Here is a 24,798-nt window from a genome sequence, read left to right on the forward strand (position 1 = left end):
GAAGCAGGACGAAAACTCAATAAATGATAATGAGATCAAGGACAAAAAATATATATTATACTCATCCAAATACACTGAATAATGGATTGGAGTGGAAAAGTCACAACCATCAATGTGGAATATATTAGTTTACTAGATTAATAATTAAAATATATATTTAAGAGAAATGATTGGTAATTTGGTCTGTAAGTGACTTTAGTTATACAAACTCACAAAATGTAAGATCTTCAGTCAAGGCTCAAAATGTTGATTATTTCCTTCTTGTCCTCAGCTTTACCTATGAGGTTGATAATTGTTAACAAACAAGGAGCCACATGGTATACACATGATAGACATGACAAAGGATGTTTTAAGGATGGATCACACCAAAGGACTGAAACTCTGTGTATTCATACTGCTATTGTCTTTATGGCTAAAGGTCTTTCAATAACAGTTGAGGTGTAACCAGCAATGGGCTCCATCTTGTTTTGGGGGTATTAACACAACAAAGCCTGAGGTGGGGTGATCAGCACTTATCAAGGCTCCTTCCCTGGTCCAGGGTCACATCAGATCTAATATTGTGAAGACATCTGTGAGACATGAACTCAAATCTCCAACCCTGGGAAACCATCAATATGCCAAGTATTGAGAAGATACTGCAGATGGACTCCAACATGGACGGTGGTCCAGGAGAGGATACAAGTGCACAGGATGACCTAATGATGACACCAGGTCAGGAGGAGAAAACTGGGGAAAAGAAGAAGAATTACCAGCGATACCCCAAACCTCCATATTCTTACGTGGCCATGATTGCGCTGGTGATACAGTGTGTCCCAGACAAGAAGCTGAAGCTGTCGCAGGTAAGAGAAGGATGTTATAAAGGAATAAGATAGTTGGATATTGACTTAGGACTCCTAGAGTAGATCAACAAATCTTTTAAGCCCGAACTTCTGCTAAGTGGATACATTTTTACTTTTGCTAAAAAATTTTCTTAAGTCATGTACACAGATAAAAAACACAAAAATATTCATAAGACTTTCCCGCATTGTGGAAATATACTGTTACATGTTATAACAGCCAGAAATATCCAGGTAAAAAGAATTAGAAACTTCTTGCTGGTTCTCTACCCTACATATAAATCGTAATTTTTAATAAATACTTATTAGGAACATTGAATTCACAATTTAGGATAAAAGACTTCACTGATATTAACTAATTTACAGAACTGAATGTTTTTTTGCCTTTAGATTTTAGAAAAGATCAGCAACTTCTTCCCCATCTTCAATGGACGATACCAAGGATGGAAAGACTCTGTCAGACACAATCTGTCCTCTAACGACTGCTTCAGAAAGGTGAGGACTCCGTGAGGTCATTTAGTGGGGGGATTCTCTTCTAATGGACATTGCTGGTTTTTATATATAAGGGGAGATTTATTAATATTGTAAAATGCATCATTATATGAGATGGTAGAAATGGTGGAAATCGTGAAAAATCATCAAAATGGTCCACGGGGTAAGTTACATCTCTAATGACTCTCGTCCTATTTTGAGCCTCAAATACGTCATGTTTCTAATACAAGATCTAAAAAAATTGGTACATTTTACAATTGTCTCTTAGACCAGATCTCACTTTCTGGACACTTTTTAAGTCTGGTGCGAAAAGTAATGTCAACATAATAACGTTAGCAGATTCCAGGTTCTCCTCCATAAACCTCATCACACACAGCGCTGTATTTCTCCTCTAGTGAGACAGGACTTTTCTTCATCTCACTAAATATTTATACGCTCACAGAAATAATTTTATATTTCATAAATCTCATCTGCTTAATTTTAAGTGTCTTTTTTATTACATTTAAATCAAGGATTTGACATTTTATAGAAGGTATCACTTTGTTGCATTTTCAGAAAAAATGTATTTCCCAATTCTAATATTATTGATACATTTTCTCTCCTAAACCCCCTATAAACAAACTTAAAGATGCCAGAGTTTTCAACAAAAGTTATTGTCACATAATCATTTCTTCTCTGTGACCTCTATATACAGTAGCAACTTTATATTGCAGAAATTACAATTTTATTTGAACTTTTATCTGAATTTATTTCATCTTTATTTCAGGTGCTGAAGGATCCTCACAGGCCTCAGGACAAAGGAAACTTCTGGACAGTGGATGTGAGTCGCATTCCTCCAGAGGCCATGAAGCTTCAGAATACGGCGGTCAGCAGGGAGGACATGTACCACCTTGACCTGGCCCCCTTCATTATCAATGGACATCCCTACAGGCCTTTAAATGACCATCATCCTCCTCTTACAAATGGCAAAGATCCCGTCATACCAGAAGCTGCAGCTCCATCCAATCCTCCAGACCCCGCATCGTCTTTCCCAATGATTCTATGGAATCTTCCCACGTCTAATTCAAGCTTTGTTCCTCCTAATGTAGTTGCCCCTCCCAGTGTACACCCGCTTGTGCTTTACCCAAATTTCCCACCTATACCCCAGTTTAACTATCCATCACCATCTAACTTTTATTCACCCTTCCCATCTTAATCTAACATCCATTACCAAAACCCCTCTACCCTACGACCACAATTACCCCTGGAAATAAATCACCCTCCTGTCCCCCTTCTCAATATTAGTGTTTGACATCCCAGGATGCTCCACACATGCTGGGAACCTGCCCCACCAAGGTCCATACAGGGACCACCAAGGACACATCAAGCTTCCTGGGCTTTTGTAAATAGTTGTTCGTTATTTTCTTGCGTTTGTTGATTTATTCTTAATAAACTGCTTTTCACTATAAACAGTTATTATCCTGGTTCTTTATATGTAAATGTGACCCTAAAGCTTCCCGTGAAAATGAACGTTTTAGTCACCAACTATCTCTGTAAGATTCCAGCCTTAGTCATTTTGGGTCAATATCTCCAGACAAATTCTCGTGAAGAGATTCTGTATGTCTCCAAATATAGAGGCTCAGTATGGGGGCTCGTCTCTCCACGTGTAGAACTGATATTTGGCTCAATAGTAATAATATTTCTGCAGAATACATGAAATTAGCAGATTACAAAAATGTAAAAAAACATAAAACAATACTGACCGGGAGTTTTCACGATGTGCTAGATCAAATTTTCATTAATGAATAGCTCACTTTGTTATATCGGTCGGTATATTTATTCTGATGCCAAATATAAACAATTTTATGTTTTACTACTTAAAAAGATAAACTATATCTATATACAGTGCCTTGCAAAGTTTATGGGGTATGAATACTTTTTCAATATTTTCTCACGTTACACCCACAAACTTAAATGTATTTTATTTGATGCCAACACAAAAAGTAACAGGTATTTGTGAAGTGTAAAGGAAACGATATGAGGTTTTCTAAATATTTTATACACTTTTGGCCATGACTGTGTTTGTGCGTATGTATGTGTATATAAATATATATACTAGCTATTGAGCCCGTTCTATGCCCGGGTGGCGAGCATTTTTATTGGTATATGGTCTCCCATGCTGGTATGTGCTGCCCCCCCTCCTGGTATTTGTGCTGCCCCGATCCTCGTATTTGTGCTGCCCCCATTCTGGTATTTGTGCTCCTCAATCCTGTTATGTGCTGCCCTCATCCCTATCCTGGTATGGATGGCACGCCTCATCCCTATCCTGGTATGCATGGTACCCCTCATCCCAAATCCTGGTATGCATGGCACCCCCCATCCCGAATCCTGGTATGCATGGCACCCCTCATCCCCCAATCCTTGTATGTATGGTATCCCTCATCCCCCAATCCTGGTATGTGTGGCCCCTTCATCCCCCAATCCTGGTATGTGTGACCCCCTCATCCCCCAATCCTGGTATGTGTGGCCCCCTCACCCTCCAATCCTGGTATGTGTGGCCCACTCACCCTCCAATCCTGGTATGTGTGGCCCACTCATCCCCTAAGCCTGGTATGTGTGGCCCCCCATCCCCCAATCCTGGTATGTGTGGCCCCCTCATCCCCCAATCCTGGCATGTGTGGCCCCTTCACCCACCAATCCTGGTATGTGTGGCCCCCTCACCCACCAATCCTGGAATGTGTGGAACCCTCATCCCCCAATCTTGGTATGTGTGGCCCCCTCACCTACCAATCCTGGTATGCGTGGCACCCCTCATCCACATTCCTGGTATGCATGGCACCCCTCATTCCGAATCCTGGTATGCATGGCACCCCTCATCCCTAATCCTGGCTTGCATGGTCCCCTCACCCCCCAATCCTGGTATGCATGGTACCCCTTATCCCCCCATCCTGGTATGCATGGTACCCCTCATCCCCCAATCCTGGTATGCAAGGCACCCCTCATCCCCAATTCTGGTATGTGTGGCCCCCTCATCCCCCAATCCTGGTATGTGTGGCCCCCTCATCCCTTTCATGCTGCACACATACTAAAAGAAAACTTATACTCATCTTTCTTCCCTGTTCTCCAGCGCTGCTGTATCCTGTTCTGCCGGAGGGGAGGAGTACGTGCGTGCCCATACCGCGCTGTCCGGCGCAATTTTGCTGAAGACACCATGCAATTGTGTCTTCAGCAAAATGGTGTCAGATAGCGCTATGCACATGCGCCGATTCCGATGGCACATTCATCTCCCGGCTACCGGCCCGAAGACAAAGCGCGGACTCCCGGCTAGGTTAGTTGTTAGGGGGCCGGAGATCGCGGTATACGTTCAGCGCTTACGCATACCACAATCTCCGGGGCCACAATCCTCATCCTAAACTCCTCTTTTAGGATGTGGTTGCGTTCCTCTGTGGGGTCCAGACTGCAGGCGCGTAGCGCTTGCGCAGTCTATAGAGGCTTCAGACAGAAGGACGCTTCTACGATTATATTATTGATATACAGGTGCATCTCACTAAATTAGAATATCACCAAAAAGTTAATTTATTTCAGTTCTTCAATACAAAAAGTGAAACTCCTATATTATATAGAGTCATTACACACAGAGGGATCTATTATATAGAGTCATTACACACAGAGGGATCTATTATATAGAGTCATTACACACAGAGGGATCTATTATATAGAGTCATTACACACAGAGGGATCTATTATATAGAGTCATTACACACAGAGTGATCTATTTCAAGTGTTTATTTCTGTTAATGTTGATAATTATGGCTTACAGCCAATGAAAACACAAAAGTCATTATCTCAGTAAATTAGAATACTTTATAACAACAGCCAGCAAAATCGCTTGTCCTTAACCCTATAGAGAATCTATTATAGAGAATCTATGGGGTATTGTCAAGAGGAAGATGAGAGACCCCAGACCCAACAATGCAGATGAGCTGAAGGCTGCTATCAAAGCCACCTGGGCTTCCATAACCCCTCAGCAGGGCCACAGGCTGATCCCTCCATGCCACATTGCCATATTGATGCAGTAATTGATGCAAAAGGAGCCGACCAAGTATTGAGGCATTTACTGAACAGACATTTCAGTAGGACATTTTGGATTTTAAAATAATTTTTCAAGCTGTTGTTATAAAGTATTCTAATTTACTGAGATAATGACTTCTGTGTTCTCATTGGCTGTAAGCCATAATCATCAACATTAACAGAAATAAACACTTGAAATAGATCCCTCTGTGTGTAATGACTCTATATAATAGATCCCTCTGTGTGTAATGACTATATAATAGATCCCTCTGTGTGTAATGACTCTATATAATAGATCCCTCTGTGTGTAATGATTCTATATAATAGATCCCTCTGTGTGTAATGACTCTATATAATAGATCCCTCTGTGTGTAATGATTCTATATAATAGATCCCTCTGTGTGTAATGACTCTATATAATAGATCCCTCTGTGTGTAATGATTCTATATAATAGATCCCTCTGTGTGTAATGACTCTATATAATAGATCCCTCTGTGTGTAATGACTCTATATAATAGATCCCTCTGTGTGTAATGACTCCATATAATAGATCCCTCTGTGTGTAATGACTCTATATAATAGATCCCTCTGTGTGTAATGACTCTATATAATAGATCACTCTGTGTGTAATGACTCTATATAATAGATCCCTCTGTGTAATGACTCTATATAATAGATCCCTCTGTGTGTAATGACTCTATATAATAGATCCCTCTGTGTGTAATGACTCTATATAATAGATCCCTCTGTGTGTAATGACTCTATATAATAGATCCCTCTGTGTGTAATGATTCTATATAATAGATCCCTCTGTGTGTAATGACTCTATATAATAGATCCCTCTGTGTGTAATGATTCTATATAATAGATCCCTCTGTGTGTAATGACTCTATATAATAGATCCCTCTGTGTGTAATGATTCTATATAATAGATCGCTCTGTGTGTAATGACTCTATATAATAGATCCCTCTGTGTGTAATGACTATATAATAGATCCCTCTGTGTGTAATGACTCCATATAATAGATCCCTCTGTGTGTAATGACTCTATAGAATAGATCCCTATGTGTGTAATGACTCTCTATAATAGATCACTCTGTGTGTAATGACTCTATATAATAGATCCCTCTGTGTAATGACTCTATATAATAGATCCCTGTGTGTAATGACTCTATATAATAGATCCCTCTGTGTGTAGTGACTCTATATAATAGATCCCTCTGTGTGTAATGACTCTATATAATAGATCCCTCTGTGTGTAATGACTCTATATAATAGATCCCTGTGTGTAATGACTCTATATAATAGATCCCTCTGTGTGTAATGACTCTATATAATAGATCCCTCTGCGTGTAATGACTCTATATAATAGATCCCTCTGTGTGTAATGACTCTATATAATAGATCACTCTGTGTGTAATGACTCTATAATAGATCCCTCTGTGTGTAATGACTCTATATAATAGATCGCTCTGTGTGTAATGACTCTATATAATAGATCCCTCTGTGTGTAATGACTCTATATAATAGATCCCTCTGTGTAATGACTCTATATAATAGATCCCTCTGTGTGTAATGACTCTATATAATAGATCACTCTGTGTGTAATGACTCTATATAATAGATCCCTCTGTGTGTAATGACTCTATATAATAGATCCCTCTGTGTGTAATGACTCTATATAATAGATCCCTCTGTGTGTAATTACTCTATATAATAGATCCCTCTGTGTGTAATCACTCTATATAATAGATCACTCTGTGTGTAATGACTCTATATAATAGATCCCTCTGTGTGTAATGACTCTATATAATAGATCCCTCTGTGTGTAATGACTCTATATAATAGATCCCTCTGTGTGTAATTACTCTATATAATAGATCCCTCTGTGTGTAATCACTCTATATAATAGATCACTCTGTGTAATGATTCTATATAATAGATCACTCTGTGTGTAATGACTATATAATAGATCCTTCTGTGTGTAATGACTATATAATATATCACTCTGTGTGTAATGACTCTATATAATAGATTCCTCTGTGTGTAATGACTCTATATAATAGATCCTTCTGTGTGTAATGACTATATAATATATCACTCTGTGTGTAATGACTCTATATAATAGATCCCTCTGTGTGTAATGACTCTATATAATAGATCCCTCTGTGTGTAATGACTCTATATAATATAGGAGTTTCACTTTTTGTATTAAAGAAGTAAAATAAATAACATTTTTGATGATATTCTAATTTAGTGAGATGCACCTGTAAATCTGATAATTGTGATGTGCATTTGTATTCAGCCCCCCGAGTCAGTACTTTATATATACAAGGGTTGCCAATATCCTAATAAACCATAAGGGGAAACACTTTATCAAACATATAAGAGTGAGACACCCAAAGGACACTAACTGCTAGGAACACAGCTGAAGAGACGGAGAAGGAGCAGAAAAGATGGTGATAACAAATATAATCATTTATTGAAAAATATCACAAGAACAAAATGATAATGGACAAGCAAAGGGAGGTTCACCAAAGAAGCTTAAATGTACAGAATAAACCACAGAGTAACAGAATAACATGTCAATATATAATTCATATACCTCTGCTCCATGTTGTACCTATTGAAGCTAATATTGCAATATGCCCAGTGGCCTCAGATTATCACATCAATATCTAAATATGCCCATTAACCTCATGGCCTCAGATACCAACGATATATATCTTCAATATATGATTTAATGGTAAGCCCAGTGGCAATTAATCCCAAATAAGGGCTAGAAAATGGGCCAGGGGAAAGGGGACAGGTGGAGAAGAGGCAGATTCTTACCAAATGTATGCACCAAGGTGAGGGCGAGAGAATGGAAGACGGACAGATTCAATAGCCCGACGCACGTTTCATGTTGTTGTAGTCTGGTTTTTCAAGGGCCAGGACATGGGGGCAACAGACATGGGGACCATGGACCAGAGACATGGGGGCTAGGGACCAGAAACATAGGGCCAAGAGACATAGGGCTCAGGGACAAGCGACATGAGGGCCAGGGACTTGGGGGCTAGAGACATGGGGGCCAAGGTCCAGAGACATGGGGGCCAGGGAAATGGGGCACAGGGACTAGAGATATGGGGGACAGGGACTAGAGATATGGGGGTCAGGGACAAGAGACTTGGGAGCCACGGACATGAGGACCAGAGACATGGAGGCCATGGATATGGGGCCAGAAACCAGGGACATGGGGGCCAGGGACCAGAGACATGGCGGACAAGGACATGTCTCTGGTACCTGACCCCCAAGTCTCTGGTCCCTTGCCCCTATGCCTGTGGCCCCCATGTCTCTGGTCCCTGGCCCTCATGTCTCTGGTCCCTGGGCCGCCATGTCTCTGGTCCCTGGCCCCCCATGTCTGGGGCCAGGGACATGGGGGCGAGGGACATGGGGGCGAGGGACATGGGAGCCAGGAACATGGGGCCCAAGACAGGGAACATTATTAATTAAAGGGGCCAGGTTGAGGAACTTAATTACTGTATGGAGGCCAAAATGAGGAACATACATTATTAGTTTATGGTGGCAAGTGGTGGACATTATTACTGTAGGGGCCAATTAGGGGACATTAATACTACAGTAATATAATTTACGTTTTAGAATACTGTTTTCCATGGGGGGGACAAAAGGGAGCCCCTGTTACTGTGCAGGGCGGCACTATGTCACCTTTTTTCTTCCACTGGCGTAGTGTATAAGTAAGGGAAAAATTGGGGAATGTGCTCTGGAAGCGGTGCTCTAGATAACTATTATTTTCTGCAGAGACAAGTCCTGGCTGGAAGAAGAGATGGCGGTCTGTGCCAGATGAAGAAGAAAAGCGATGAAAGACTTCAACTATAGACGTCACTGGTGAGTCAGTGTGTTACCTGTACATTTACACTATATACAGGGCTCCTGTGTATAATGTCACTGGTGATCACTGTATTACCTGTATAATGACACTATATAAAGAGCTCCTGTGTATAATGTCATTGGTGATCTTTGTATTACCTGTACACTATATACAGAGCTCCTGTGTATAATGTCATCAATGATCCCTGTATTACCTGTACACTATAAACTATATACAGAGTTCCTGTGTCTGTCTCTGATGATCCCTGTATTACCTGTACACTCTATACAGGGCTCCTGTTTATAATGTCACTGATGATCACTGTATTACCTCTACACTGACACTATATAAAGAGCTCCTGTGTATAATGCCATTGGTGATCCCTGAATTACCTGTACACTATATACAGAGATGCTGTGTATAATGTCACCGGTGATCCCTGTATTACCTGTATACTATACACTATATACAGAGCTCCTGTGTATTTCATCGGTGATCCCTGTATTACCTGTACACTATATACAGAGCTCCTGTGTATAATGCCATTGGTGATCAATGTATTACCTGTACACTGACACTATATACAAAGCTCCTGTGTATAATGTCACTGGTGATCCCTGTATTACCTGTACATTATACACTATATACAGAGCTCCTGTGTATAATGTCACTGGTGATCACTGTATTATCTGTACACTGACACTATATACTGAACTCCTATGTATAATGTCACTGGTGATCCCTGTATTACTAGTACACTGACACTATATACAGAGCTTCTGTATATAATGTCACTGGTGATCCCTGTATTACCTGTACACTATACACTATATATGGAGCTCCTGTGTATAATTTAACCATTGGTAATAGCAGTGTTGTTAGTATTGTGGTTTATATTAATGATCAGTATTGTAATATTCTGTCACTATGTCATAATATGTGGTCTGGTCATGGTGTGGTGGTATTTATCCCTTGTATGTGGAATTATTTGGTCGCTATATGCTGGTAATGTCTGGTCACGGTGTGGTGGTATTTCTCCCTTGTGCAGTATGTATTATTTGATTACTATGTGGTGGTAATATGAGGCCCATGTCAAGGGTCGCGAAGTATATCTCCCTTGTATGTAGCATTATTCAGGCACGATGTGGTCTGCTCATGGTATGTTGTATTTATCCCTTGTATGTGGAATTATTTGGTCGCTATATGCTAGTAGTATTAGGTCTGGTCACGGTGTGGCGGTATATCTCCCTTGTGCAGTATGTGGTATCATTTGGTCACTATGTGGCGGTAATATGTCATGTGGTCATGGGTGTTGTTATTTCTCCCTTGTACGTAGTATTATTCAGTCACTGTGGTCTGGTCATGGTGTGGCGGTATTTGTCCTTTGTATGTGGTATTATTGGTCTTTGAAATAGTGGACTGTGTTGTGTATGGCGGTTATTTGTTCTTTCTGATATTAATTAGGAGAAGATTCTTTTTTTTCCATTAGTGATTAAATACTTGGAACAAGATGCACTTACAGGGGTTCTCTGGTGAAAAAAGTAATCCTTATCCTCTCTACAGGATAAGTGATAACTTATTGATTGGTGGGGGACTGACTGCTGGGAACCACACCGATCGGCAAAATGAGGAGCTTTTATCCTCATTAGACTGGAGCGGCATGTGCAACTTGACCACGTATCCATTCATTCCCTCAGTGGCTGTGAACGTTGTTCTTGTTTTTTTTCTGGAAGCCCCAAAGAGAATGAATGGAGCTACGGTCAGACGTCCCACCTGCCACTCCATTTTAAAATGAGGGTAAAAGTGTCCTGACAGCGATAAAACTTCCCCATTCTTCCGATCGGTGCATTTTCCAGTGGTCAGACCCAAACAGTCATCCTCTATCCTGTGGAGCCCATGGATCGGTGATAACTTGTTTTAACCACAGAAGCCCTTTAATGCAAACTACCGTAATTGTACATCCTAGTTATGGTGGGTACATAGTAGATGTGCAGGAGCCGCCTGTGTTTTACAGTCCACGATTCACTATAATAGGGATATCAGCTAGCAGATATTTGCATATAGCTGTAGGGTGGGCCCCTGGAGCTCATTCCTCCTATGGACCCCAGACACCCCAGTCCCACACTGGCTGCCATTACTGCTGCAGTCTTTTGGCGTCTGTCTCTTCTAGCTTTGCACCTCTAGAGTTGACATTTTGCCCCTTCTTCCCTGCGCTCTCACTCAGTGAGATCGGATGGAGACGTCTGTGATCAGCAGTTTTCACGTCTTGTTACAGATTCTCTGGGATTTGGGTCTGGACTGTGACTGCGCCGTTCACACTCAGGAATATGCTCTGATCTAAACCCTCCATTGTAGCTCGGGCAGGAGGTTTAGGGTCATTGTCCTGCTGGAAGGTGAACCTACGCCCCGGTCTCAAGTCTTCTGCAGCCTTTAACAGGTTTTCCTCCAGGACTGTCCTGTATTTAGCTCCATCCATCTTCTCATCAGCTCTGACCAGCTTCTCTGTCCTTGCTGTTGAAATGCAAACATTATATACACATTGCCTTGAAAAACCACAAACATAATAAACAGAAAAAGCGTCTGCTGAAGGTCTTTGTCACCGCCATATTGGCACTCCTGTGCAGCCCAGCCACAGGTTGGGCTTCGTACGAGACTGAGTTTTACAATCTACCACAATTCTGAAGTATTACATAATATAGAATAAGTGATCAAACAATGGCGGGATTATGTGCCCCAAGGGTACTAAAACATTCAGTGCAAAGTAAGAAAATATATATTTAATGCTAAAAAAAGATACAAAAAACATAAAAATTAGAAACAGTTCTGCTTTTCCCAGTTCAAACATGAATGAAATAGATAAATAACCATATTTGGTATTTCTGTGTTGAGAAGTTGTATCTATCAATATATAAAACTATATAACCCAGAAGTTGAATGCCGAAATGGAAAAAAGAAATTAAATCCCCAGATTTGCAATTTTTTAGTTGCTGCACTTACCCCAGTGTCACTTTATGTGGTAATAACCCTGGAACACTTCAAAGTATCCCAGTGATTTTGAGAAGGCTTTTCTTGCAACAGATTGCACTTTATGTTAGTGATAAACTTAGGTCGATATTTTATTTATTAACTATTTTGTGTGATAAAACTCTCTGATCTAAGGGCATAAAAGTATAAGTTTGAAAATTGCTAAATTTTTGCCAAAATTCAGATTTTTTTCACAAATAAATGTATAACATTTATCACATGTCTACTTTATATCAGTAGATTTTTTGAAACATAATTATTTTTTTTTAACTTAGAAGGGTTAAAAGTTCAGCAATTTTCCAACAAAATTAGGGGCCTATACGACAGAAAATACCCAAAAGTGACACTATTTTAAAAAAGGCACCCTTTAAAGTGTTTAAAACCACATTCAAGAAGTTTATTAACCATTCAGGTGCTTCACAGGAATTAAAGCAATGTGGAAGGAAAAAAATTAAATTTTTACTGTTTCCTGCAAAAATGTTCATTTAGCCCCAAATTTTGCATTTTCACAAGGGTAACAGAAGAAAATGGACAGTATAATTTGTTGTGCAATTGTTTTCTGAGTATGCCAATACACCATATGTTGTGGTGAACTACTTTTTTGGCACAAGGCAGGGCTTGGAAGGGAAGGAGCACCAACTGAATTCTGGAGCCCAATTTTGGCTGGAATAGATTGCGGATACCATATCCCATTTGAAGAGCCCCTGACATGCCAAGACAGCAGAAACCCCCACAAGTGACTCCATTTTGGAAACGACTAGTGATGAGCGAGTATGTTCTGTTAACCCTTTCGGCGAGTATGCTCGGGCGAGCACTGAGTAGTTACAGCTGCTCGGTGTTATGTTTGAATCGCTCCCATATGCATGATTTGCGACTGTTTGACAGCTTTAGTACATGTAAGGAATGTCTATTTTTTACACATTCCTCACATGTATTAAAGCTGTCAAACAGTCGCAAATCATGCACACGGGAGCGATTCAACCATATCACCGAGCAGCTGTAACTACTCAGTGCTCGCCCGAGCATACTCGCCGAAAGGGTTAACAGAACATACTGCTCATCACTAGAAAAGACACCTCTCGATAAATTCATCTAGGGGTGTAGTGAGCATTTTTAACATTCAGGCAATTCACAGAATTGTATAACAGTAGAAAACCTACAAAGCTAAAGGACCTCCAGCAATGCAGTGCACCCCTGGGTGGTGCATCTTAGATCCAGTCTCCCTCAGTGTTTTTTCATTTTCTGTCTGCTGCTATTGGCATATCTGCATTTTAAGTGAATTTTATCCCTTGTTATGTCAATAAAATGTACTAATTTAATCTTTTTTCTTTGTAGATTTTCTTTATGATTTTTGGCCTTCTAGGTACTGTCTAGGGCATCATAGGTTTTTATAACATTAGGTTGAGCAAATGGAAAATTATAATTTTTCCAATAAAATGTTGCTTTAGCCTCAAGTTTTTTTTTTAAAAGGGCTGGTGAGAGAAAAAGAACAATACAATTTGTTACACAATTTCTCCTGAGTACGCCAGTACCCCATATGTCATCGAAAACTACTTTTCAGGCGCAGTGCAAAGCTCAGAAGGGAAGGAGCGCCATATTGGAGTTCAGATTTTGTTGGAATGGTTTGGGGGTGCCATGTCACATTGTCAGAACCCCTGAGGGGCCAAAAAAACTATTTTTTTACATTCAAATGTAAGGCTGTTCTTAATAAAATAGGCTTTGTAAATTTGTTGGAAAAATTAAAAATTGCAGCTAAACTTTTCACCCTTCTACATTCCTAAAAAAAATATGTCTGAAAAATAATGCTGATGTAAAGCAGACACGTGAAAGAAGAAAGAAAGATGTTTCTGTTTAGTGGTAATGCCATCAGTTTTAAAGGCAAAACAATTCAATGTTCGAATATTGCAGAGTTTTGAAAATTTTCATTAAATTTCAAAAATGAAATCACAAATCACATAAAGTGATACTGACCAAAATTAGAAAGAGAGAATAACACACTGGCGCTCACAAAGTACTGGCATAGTGAAGCTGCTGGTAGTAGGACCGGCTCTGCGTGTTAGTCGGTCAGTAAAGTGGATGAGGTGGTGACAAAATATATTAATGCGCTACTAGAAAAGATAGTGCACATGAGATAAGGAGCAGAGTAAAATTAAAATAAATCAGATCTGTGAATATACCACATAGGATTGTGCTGGACACGTACTGGTGAGCCACCAAGGACTCGGGTGTGCTCAGTATCCCTATGCTGTGGGGTAGCACAATCCAGTGGCTTTAGATATCGCCACTTATTAAAAAGTAATATATGCCCAAAGTAGATAAAATTTATTCATTGATTTTAGGGGATCAAAGGTGCATGAAGGTGTCCCCTGATCAGCCGCAGGGACAATGCTTCGGTGCGGCTCTAGACAGTGAATATAGCACAGTTACGGTGACTGTTGTGAGTGGGGACTTACTGGTAACAGTCATGCAGCTCCCAAATCGGCGAAGTGCTGACGGCAAGGTTCTGTTAAGTGAAAGTCCGGTGGATGTCCCTCTCTGTGTTTGTCAGGAGATGTTCAAATGGTGGCGCGCACCGGCCAGAAACGCTGCTGACAGACTGCGGCACGAGTGGGGGGCATGTCTGGTGTGACGTCACTGCCAAAAAGGCTGCGGGACCTCAGTGCGGCCACAAACCGACGAGCTTCAAGGGAGACATAGTCCTTCTTCCTCAAGGTGTCCTAATAATTAGTGGACATATCTACAGCATGGCATAGGTATACTGAGCACACCCGTGTCCATGGTGGCTCACCAGTTTATGTCCAGCACAATCCTATGCGGTATATTCACATAACTTTACTCTGCTCCATACCTTATGTGCATTATCTTTTCTAGGAGCGCGGTAGTATATTTTGTTATCAACTCTCAGGTCAGGAAGGTGAAAGCTTCAGTGTTAAGGTCTTAAATGGGAAAAGCAAGGTTAAAATAAATGATTACTTTAATTTTTTTCCCCCTTGGAGACTTGAACCTATGATGATTCGATCGATTTCTCTGCATACTGCAATAGTTCACCAAGCAATGAACAAGGAGCAATGGACGTCTGAATGGCCCCATCTTGTTGATGACACTTAACTGCCACGGTCATTGACAGTTCAAGAGTTATGAGCAGCGATCGGACCTGGCTCTGATCGGACCTGGTTCTGATCGGACAAAGCTCTGATCGGACCTGGCTCTGATCGCTGCGGTTAGAAGCAGGTGTCAGTTATATAACGCAGACAGTACCAGCGCCTGAGCCCTCAACATACCCGCATCATGACATAATAATATATCACAGGGCACAAAGGGGTTAATATCTATAATTCTGGATTACACAGGAATTTACAAATTAAAAATATCTGGAGGAAATCGAGCAATAGGGAGAGATTTAGGATTGTTCTGTGGTTATACCCCAATATCTTCAGCCTCTACTACAACTTTCTCGTGTCAGGGAAAGAAACATCTGAATTTTATGGTAACATAAATGAAATGGGAAATTGATGTAAAAGGGTCATTAGAGAATTTTTTTAAGGAAATCCAATCAAATATTACAAATATTGTCATCGCTTTATCCAGTTTGTTAATTCACAAACTTTATTTTACACCTCACTTAGTAAAAAAAAGGTAAAAAAAACAATGTTTATCCTAAATGTGGCCAGATATATGTAGAATGTATCCAGGGGAAAACTGGATCGGCACATCCATAGATAAAACTTCACTTTTATTTCATCTTGTTAAAAAAGGGATATTCAAGGTTTAAAAATCATTGTGATCTGACGCGTTTCAGGCTCTGCAGCTCCATTCACACGGTGAGGAGTTTCAGTTTTTTTCTTTTGCAGAATTTATCAACTTTGCTTGGAAATGACTAAAGATTTATAATTTATTAGAAAATCATTGAGGCTATTAAAGAAGTAATCAAGCAGGAAATCCCGATGAATCCTATATTATGTGCTGGGAGAAAACGGAAGTTTATAAGCCAGGGACAAACAAGAACATTTATTGGACAGAGGTTGTGCTAAACTAATTTTTTTCTTCTGTCGTTTAGATAGAGAAATACAAAGAAAAGCTACATATAAATGGACATGTTTATTAAAGATTTTTAATTAAAAAAAACTCTCAGGTTTCTTAATTATTTTTGTTGTTCTCATCTCAAAGATCCAAAATTTGTTTTGAAATTTTTTAAAAAAACATAGAACAGGAAAAAAAAAAAGAGGACTACTATATCAGCGGCTACTAAATCATGGTTTCTAAGGAAACATATATCCATATATAAAAAAGTGCCTAAATGGCAGCAACAGGAGGATGTTGGGCATTTTGCAGTTAAAGATTAACTAAACAATTGTACTGAAAGTTCTATATTTTGGTCTTTAATTTCAAGCAGATCGGGGAGGTTCGAGTCTTGAAACCTCCAAGAAATGCACAGCTCAGGAGATTGGCACTGGACAGCTCAGGCGACTGACACCGGACATCTCAGGAGACCGACACCGGACATCTCAGGAGACCGGCATCGCACAGCTCAGGAGACCGGCGCCGGACAGCTCAGGAGGCAGGCGCCGGACAGCTCAGGAGGCAGGCGCCGGACAGCTCAGGAGGCAGGCGACGGAGAGCTCAGGAGGCAGGCGACGGACAGCCAGGAGGCAGGCACCGGACAGCTCAGGAGGCCGGCATCGCACAGCTCAGGAGGCAGGCACCGGACAGCTCAGGAGAAAGACACCGGACAGCTCAGGAGAAATACACACGACAGCTCAGGAGAAAGGCACCGGACAGCTCAGGAGAAAGGCACCGAACAGCTCAGGAAAAAGGCACCGCACAGCTCAGGAGACCGGCACCGGACAGCTCAGGAGACAGGCACCGGACAGCTCAGGAGACAGGCACCGGACAGCTCAGGAGACAGGCACCGGACAGCTCAGGAGACAGGCACCGGACAGCTCAGGAGACAGGCACCGGACAGCTCAGGAGACAGGCACCGGACAGCTCAGGAGACAGGCACCGGACAGCTCAGGAGACAGGCACCGGACAGCTCAGGAGACAGGCACCGGACAGCTCAGGAGACAGGCACCGGACAGCTCAGGAGACAGGCACCGGACAGCTCAGGAGACAGGCACCGGACAGCTCAGGAGACAGGCACCGGACAGCTCAGGAGACAGGCACCGGACAGCTCAGGAGACAGGCACCGGACAGCTCAGGAGACAGGCACCGGACAGCTCAGGAGACAGGCACCGGACAGCTCAGGAGACAGGCACCGGACAGCTCAGGAGACAGGCACCGGACAGCTCAGGAGACAGGCACCGGACAGCTCAGGAGACAGGCACCGGACAGCTCAGGAGACAGGCACCGGACAGCTCAGGAGACAGGCACCGGACAGCTCAGGAGACAGGCACCGGACAGCTCAGGAGGCAGGCACCGGACAGCTCAGGAGACAGGCACCGGACAGCTCAGGAGACAGGCACCGGACAGCTCAGGAGACAGGCACCGGACAGCTCAGGAGACAGGCACCGGACAGCTCAGGAGACAGGCACCGGACAGCTCAGGAGACAGGCACCGTACAGCTCAGGAGACAGGCACCGGACAGCTCAGGAGACAGGCACCGGACAGCTCAGGAGACAGGCACCGGACAGCTCAGGAGACAGGCACCGGACAGCTCAGGAGACAGGCACCGGACAGCTCAGGAGACAGGCACCGGACAGCTCAGGAGACAGGCACCGGACAGCTCAGGAGACCGGCACCGGACAGCTCAGGAGACCGGCACCGGACAGCTCAGGAGACAGGCACCGGACAGCTCAGGAGACAGGCACCGGACAGCTCAGGAGACCGGCACCGGACAGCTCAGGAGACCGGCACCGGACAGCTCAGGAGACCGGCACCGGACAGCTCAGGAGACCGGCACCGGACAGCTCAGGAGACCGGCAGCGCCCAGCTCAGGAGGCCGGCAGCGCCCAGCTCAGGAGGCCGGCAGCGCCCAGCTCAGGAGGCTGGCACCGCAGAGCTCCTGCCTGGGAGCATGCAATATGTATTCAATAGAAAGCACACGCTGCCGGTCTTCTGTCTCCACATTTCTCAGGGAAGCTTTGAGTGATCTGAGACCTGAACCCACCAATCTGCATGAAATTAAAGACAAAATTAGATGTGGAATTTAATGCCAAAGTTTAGATACTCTTAAGGGAAGGAAGGCACAATCCCCTCCTGCTGACATTTAGACTTTTTGGATAATGAATGTGCAGTAATATCTTTCCTTAGGTGCAATGTTAAATTCTTTGCGATGAAAAAAAAAATAAGAGTTCTCAGCGGCTGGTATATTTTAGGGGCCAATAAAAAGTATCAACCACTAAGAATTCTCTTTTTTTACCTTTTTATTAAATACAAACAAGCTTCAATATATTATATTTTTAATGATTTTTCAGCCATTCTCTGTAATTCTTTAGTTCTTTTACTAAATGACCTGCAGCTTCTCATCTCCATTCTATGATTCTCTGTAACAATCATCTACGAGGAAGCATTTTACACCTCCAATATTAGATCAGATGAAAATGCTAAAAAAACAAAAGACAACGCCAAAAAGTAATCTGTAATTGTACTAAAATAATGTGTAGATTTATATGGAGATCTTACACAGAAAATAATCACAGCTTTACTGTTACTATTGTCATGTAGAGGTGAAGATTCCACATCAGTTGTAAGAAATCCAACAAATTAAAGGTTCTGGTGAAGCTGCAGAGAAATTATCATTCAAGGCTCTTTTCTACACAGGGCGATAACTATTTTGAAAAAAAAAGTATTAGCGCAAGCAAAGTTTCCCAATCACTGATGTAAAAGTGCAAATATCAAAAGATCAGTGAGAATTCGCACATTTCTCTGATCATATCATTAGGGACAACCTGAAAATGATTAAAAAAAAAGAAGTCTACTCAAGTAAATCACAGAAAAAAAAAGGAAAAACAAATTCCAAAAATTACTGTTATAAAAATTCATATTTTAAAGAGTAAAATTTGCTAAATTGTCAATTAATATTTTTACAAATTTTTATTACCTAATGAATGAGACAAGGTCCATTTTTATATGTTGTTTTCTGAATTGTACACGGAAATGTTGCATTTAACTTTATAAATGGTGTTTGAGGGTATAAACTTCTTAATAAATATTTTTTTAATAATAAGTAATTTTTCATTTAATCTCTGGAGTATTACTGTACGTTTATAGGAAATACCAAATACAAGACATTTTATTACGCTCTTCTAAATGTTTCCAGAAGAGCCGAACTTCTTAGTTTCAATCTAAAAATGAAAAAAAAAATTAGATTTTTAAAATTACAAATTGTAAATCGCTTTTCTTAAATTAAATAGTTATTAAATTGGAAAATTAACTTTTAACCCAGTTCATGTGAATTAGAGGAGATATGAATAAATCATTTTCCAGCATCTTAATGACTGAAGCCCCCGTACATATCAGACTCATGTTACCTACAATCACCGATATCAAAAGATTCGGCCGATACTCTGAGATATATTGGGGCACCAGCCAAATAAACTTTGGGGGAGGAATGTCTATCAGGCACGAACGATTTCGGACTGCCAATGGCTTTCTTCTACTGGATATATCCCGCTGGTAGAGACGTCTTTTGGTGACCTTCTCATAGAGAACACAGGAATGCTCGGCATAACAAGAGGTTCTTTGCAAGGGACAGACAGCCGACATAGCTGATTGGCCAAAGCTTTGTTCAGCAGTGACCTACATAACATGTCTGGAGGTCTTTAGGGTCCTATGATATCTGTTGTTGGTCACATGAGGTGAAAGCAGAGCAAAATGGCCAATTTTCACTCTACAATCGATCGTCTATTATTTCAGTGAAAATAACGATTGTTTGATTTCACCAAACAAATCACCGACAAATGGTTCAAAACAAAGATCTGGAAGGTTGGATTTTTTTGGAATGACAAACACAAGCCGGCTGTAATTCCTTTTACTTATGTACTTGAGAAAAGTTATTAAGATTAAATTGTACACCACGTGCAGAATTATTAGGCAAATGCGTATTTTGATCACTTTGATACTTTTTATACATGTTGTCCTACTCCAAGCTGCATAGACTTGAGAGCCAACTACCAATTAAGTAAATCTGGGGATGTGCATCTCTGTAATGAGGAGGGGTGTTGACTAATGACATCAACACCCTATATAAGGTGTGCTTAATTATTAGGCAACTTCCTTTCCTTTGGCAAAATGGGTCAGAAGAGAGATTTGACGGGCTCTGAAAAGTCCAAAATTGTGAGATGTCTTGCAGAGGGATTCAACAGTCTTGAAATTTCCAAACTTTTGAAGCGTGACCACCGAATAATCAAGCGTTTCATGGCAAATAGCAAACAGGGTCGCAAGAAGCGTGTTGGCCAAAAAAGGCACAAAATAACTGTCCATGAATTGAGGAAAATCAAGTGAGAAGCAGCCAAGATGCAATTCGCCACCAGTTTTGCCATATTTCAGAGCTTCAACGTTACTGGAGTATCAAAAAGCACAAGGTGTGCGATACTCAGGGACATGGCCAAGGTAAGGATGGCTGAAAAACGACCACCTTTGAACAAGAAACATAACATAAAACGTCAAGAAAGGGTCAAGAAATATCTTAAGACTGATTTTTCAAAGGTTTTATGGACTGATGAAATGAGCGTGACTCTTGATGGGCCAGAGGCTGGATCTATAAAGGGCAGAGAGCTCCACTCTGACTCAGACGCCAGCAGGGTGGAGGTGGGGTACTGGTATGGGCTGGTATCATCAAAGATGAACTTGTGGGACCTTTTAGGGTTGAGGATAGAGTGAAGCTCAACTCCCAGACCTACTGCCAGTTTCTGGAAGACAACTTCTTCAAGCAGTGGTACAGGAAGAAGTCAGTGTTGTTCAAGAAAAACATGATTTTCATGAAGGACAATGCTCCATCACATGCATCCAACTACTCCACAGCGTGGCTGGCCAGTAAAGGTCTAAAAGAAGAAAAATAATGGCATGGCCCCCTTGTTCACCTGATCTTAACCCCACAGAGAACCTGTGGTCCATGATAAAATGTGAGACATATAGGGAGGGAAAACAGTTCACCTCTCAGAACAGTGTCTGGGAGGCTGTGGTGGCTGCTGCACGCAATGTTGATCGAAAACAAATCAAGCAACTGACAGAATCTATGGATGGAAGGCTGTTGAGTGTCATCATAAAGAAATGTGGCTATATTGATCACAAATTTATTTGGTTTTTGTTTTTGCATGTCAGAAATGTTTATTTCTAAATTTTATGCACTGATATTGGCTTACCTGGTGAAAATAAACAAGTGAGATGGGATTATATTTGGTTTTTATTAAGTTGCCTAATAATTCTGCACAGTAATAGTTACCTGCACAAACAGATATCCTCCAAAGATAGCCAAATCTAAGAAAAACCCACTCCAACTTCCAAAAACATTAAGCTTGGATATTTATGAGTCTTTTCAGTTGATTGAGAACATAGTTGGTGATCAATAATAAAAATAATCCTCTAAAATACAACTTGCCTAATAATTCTGCACACAGTGTATAACAATGTCCTATACCAATGGTGGAGGGCAGAATTCATTACATTTATCATTTTATCCAAGGGAAAGATGAATATCTGAATATTTTCTTGAAAATGGGGAACCACGAGACAAAACAATAAAAGAACCTCATGAACTCAAGTTTCCAAAGTCCGGTGTAGGGGTTCAGTCTTTAGGAACATCTTACCCCCCTTCCCCCTGATACTACAAGTTAGTCCATTGCAGGGTTTGGGGTAACCATTCACATAGTCAATGAGTATATTGCATCGCTGTATAAAAATGAGTAGGTGGCACCCCTAAATAATATGGAGTATTCAGTGATTTATAATAAAGACATTATAGATCACTAAAGATAAAAAAACCTATACATTAGCCTGTGGATGTCAGACGTAATAAGATTGTATCCAAAAGTCACACTGCGGCAACCAATTAAAAATCTAATGCCTCCTTAATAATATTATAAACGGAAGCAGGAGAAAAACTTAGATGATGAAACCAAGGACAAAGTATAAAAAATATATATATATATTCATCCAAATATATTGAATAATGGGTTGGAGTGGGAAGAGCCAAAACCATTAATGTGGAATATATTAGTTTACAGGATTATTAATTACAATATATATTTAAAAGAAATGATTGGTAATTTGGTCTGTAAGTGACTTTATTTATACATACTCACGAAAGGTAAGATCTTCAGTCAAGGCTCAAACTTTTGTCCCTATGGGCTGTTTATTTCCTTCTTGGCCTCAGCATTACCTATGCGACTGATAATTGTTAATACACAAGGGGCCACATGGTATACACTATAGATATACACGCTATACATGACAAAGGATGTTTTAAGGATGGATCACACCCAAAGACTGAAACTTTGTGTATTCATACAGCTATTGTCTTTATGGTTCAAAGTCTTCCAATAACAGTTGAGATGTTACCAGCAATGGGCTCCATCTTATTTTGAGGTTATTAACATAGCAAAGCCTGAGGTGGGGTGAGCACCATTTATCAAGGCTCCTTCCCTGGTCCAGGGTCACATCAGATCTAATATTGGCATCTGTGAGACATGAACTCAAATCTCCAACCCTGGGAAACCATCAATATGCCAACACCCCACGTGTTCAGTATTGAGCAGATACTGCAGATGGACTCCAAAATGGACGATAGTCCAGGAGAGGATACAAGTGCACAGTGTGACCCAAAGATGACACCAGGTCAAGAGGAGAAAACTGGGGAAAAAAAGAAGAATTACCAGCGATACCCCAAACCTCCATACTCTTACCTGGCCATGATTGCGCTGGTGATACAATTATCCCCAGACAAGAAGCTGAAGCTGTCGCAGGTAAGAGAACGATGTTATAAAGAAATAGGTTAGTGGGATATTGACTTAGGACACCTAGCGGGGGACAACAAATCTTTTAAGACTGTACTTCTGCTAAGTGGATACATTTTTACCTTTGCTACATTTTTTTTAAGTCATATACACAGAAAAAAATGCTAAATTTTCATAACAAGACTTTCCCGCACTGTGGGAATATACTGTTACATGTTATAACAGCCAGACACATCCAGGTTAAAAGAAATACAAACTTATTGCTGGTTCTTTTCCCTCCATATAAATTGTAATTTTTAATGCATACTTATTATGAAAGGAGAATTCACAATTTAGGATAAATGGGGTTCCCTGGCTAATTTGCAGAACTGAATTTTTTTTTTCTTTTGGCCTTCAGATTTTAGAAAAGATCAGCGACTTCTTCCCCATCTTCAACGGACGATACCAAGGATGGAAAGACTCCGTCAGACACAACCTGTCCTCTAACGCTTGCTTCAGAAAGGTGAGGACTCCGTGTGGTCATTTACTGGGGTGACTCTCTTCTAAAGGACATTGCTGGTTTTTACATATAAGGGGAAATTTATTAATATTGTAAAATCATCACAATGGTGCATTGGGTAAATTACATCTCTAATGACTCTCTTAGTAGGTTCTAGGTTCTCCTCCATAAACCTCATCACACACAGCGCTGTTTTTCATCTCTAATGAGGCAGGATTTTTCTTCATGTCACTAAATATTTATAGCCTAAGTAACAATTTTCTATTTCATAAATCTCATCTGCTTAATATTAGTTGTCTTTTTTATGAGATTTTTTAAAGGATTTGACATTATTTTAGAAGGTATCACACTATTACATTTTCAGAAAAAATGCATTTCCCAATTCTAATATTACTGATAAATGTTACCTCCTAAAGACTCCTATAAACAAACTTCAAGATTCCAGTTTTCTACCAAAGTTTTTATCCCATAATCATTTCTTCTGTGACCTCTATATACAATAGTGACTTTATATTGCAGAAATTGGAATTTTATTTCAACCTTTATCTGAATTTATTGAATCTTTATTTCAGGAGCCGAAGGATCCAAAACAGACTCAGGCCAAAGGGAACTTCTGGATAAGTGGATGTGAGTCGGATTCCTCCAGAGGCCATGAAGCTTCAGAATACGGTGGTCAGCAGGCAGGACATCTACCACCTTGACCTGGCCCCCTTCATTATCCATGGACATCCCTACAGGCCTATAGATGACCATCATGCTTCTCTTACAAATGACACAGATCCCTTCAGACCAGAAGCTGCTAAGCCATCCATTTATTCATCTCCAAACCCCGCATCGTCTTTCCCAATGATCCTATGGAACCTTCCTACATCTAATTCAAGCTTTGTTCCTCCTAATGTATTTTCCCCTCCCAGTGTACAACCGCTTGCGCTTTACCCAAATTTCCCACCCATACCCCAGTATAACTATTCATCACCATCTAACTTTTATCCCCCCTTCCCATCTTATTCTTACTCACCTTACCAAAACCCCTCTACCCTAAGACCACATTTACCTCTCCCCCACATACCCTGGAAATGAATCATCCTCCCGTCAATTTCCCCCCAAACTGAACAATGTTCGGTATCTCAGGATGA

The 24,798-nt window shown here is 41.0% G+C and overlaps 1 protein-coding gene and 1 pseudogene across 1 annotated transcript; both read left to right on the plus strand.

Annotated features, from left to right (window-relative positions):
* The first annotated feature begins 578 nt into the window (after nucleotides 1–578).
* Nucleotides 579–2,523, plus strand: LOC141229014 (forkhead activin signal transducer 3-like). Its single transcript, XM_073667385.1, has 3 exons — nucleotides 579–839; nucleotides 1,227–1,331; nucleotides 2,095–2,523. The coding sequence occupies exons 1-3, from the start codon at nucleotides 579–581 to the stop codon at nucleotides 2,521–2,523; spliced, it is 795 nt and encodes a 264-aa protein (XP_073523486.1).
* Nucleotides 2,524–2,832: 309 nt separating this feature from the next.
* On the plus strand, nucleotides 2,833–24,798 carry LOC141229015 (forkhead activin signal transducer 3-like; annotated as a pseudogene).

This window comes from Phyllobates terribilis, unplaced genomic scaffold (genome assembly GCF_046119375.1).
Source record: "Phyllobates terribilis strain yellow unplaced genomic scaffold, ASM4611937v1 Scaffold_449__1_contigs__length_1482836, whole genome shotgun sequence".
Lineage (NCBI taxonomy): Eukaryota > Metazoa > Chordata > Amphibia > Anura > Dendrobatidae > Phyllobates > Phyllobates terribilis.

Excerpts from the sequence above, each read along its gene's own strand:
- LOC141229014 (XM_073667385.1), top strand. The coding sequence starts at position 579 with ATGAACTCAAATCTCCAACCCTGGGAAACCATCAATATGCCAAGTATT. Across the intron at positions 840-1,226 it reads AGAAGCTGAAGCTGTCGCAG|ATTTTAGAAAAGATCAGCAA; the intron begins GTAAGAGAAGGA and ends TTTTGCCTTTAG. Across the intron at positions 1,332-2,094 it reads CTAACGACTGCTTCAGAAAG|GTGCTGAAGGATCCTCACAG; the intron begins GTGAGGACTCCG and ends TCTTTATTTCAG.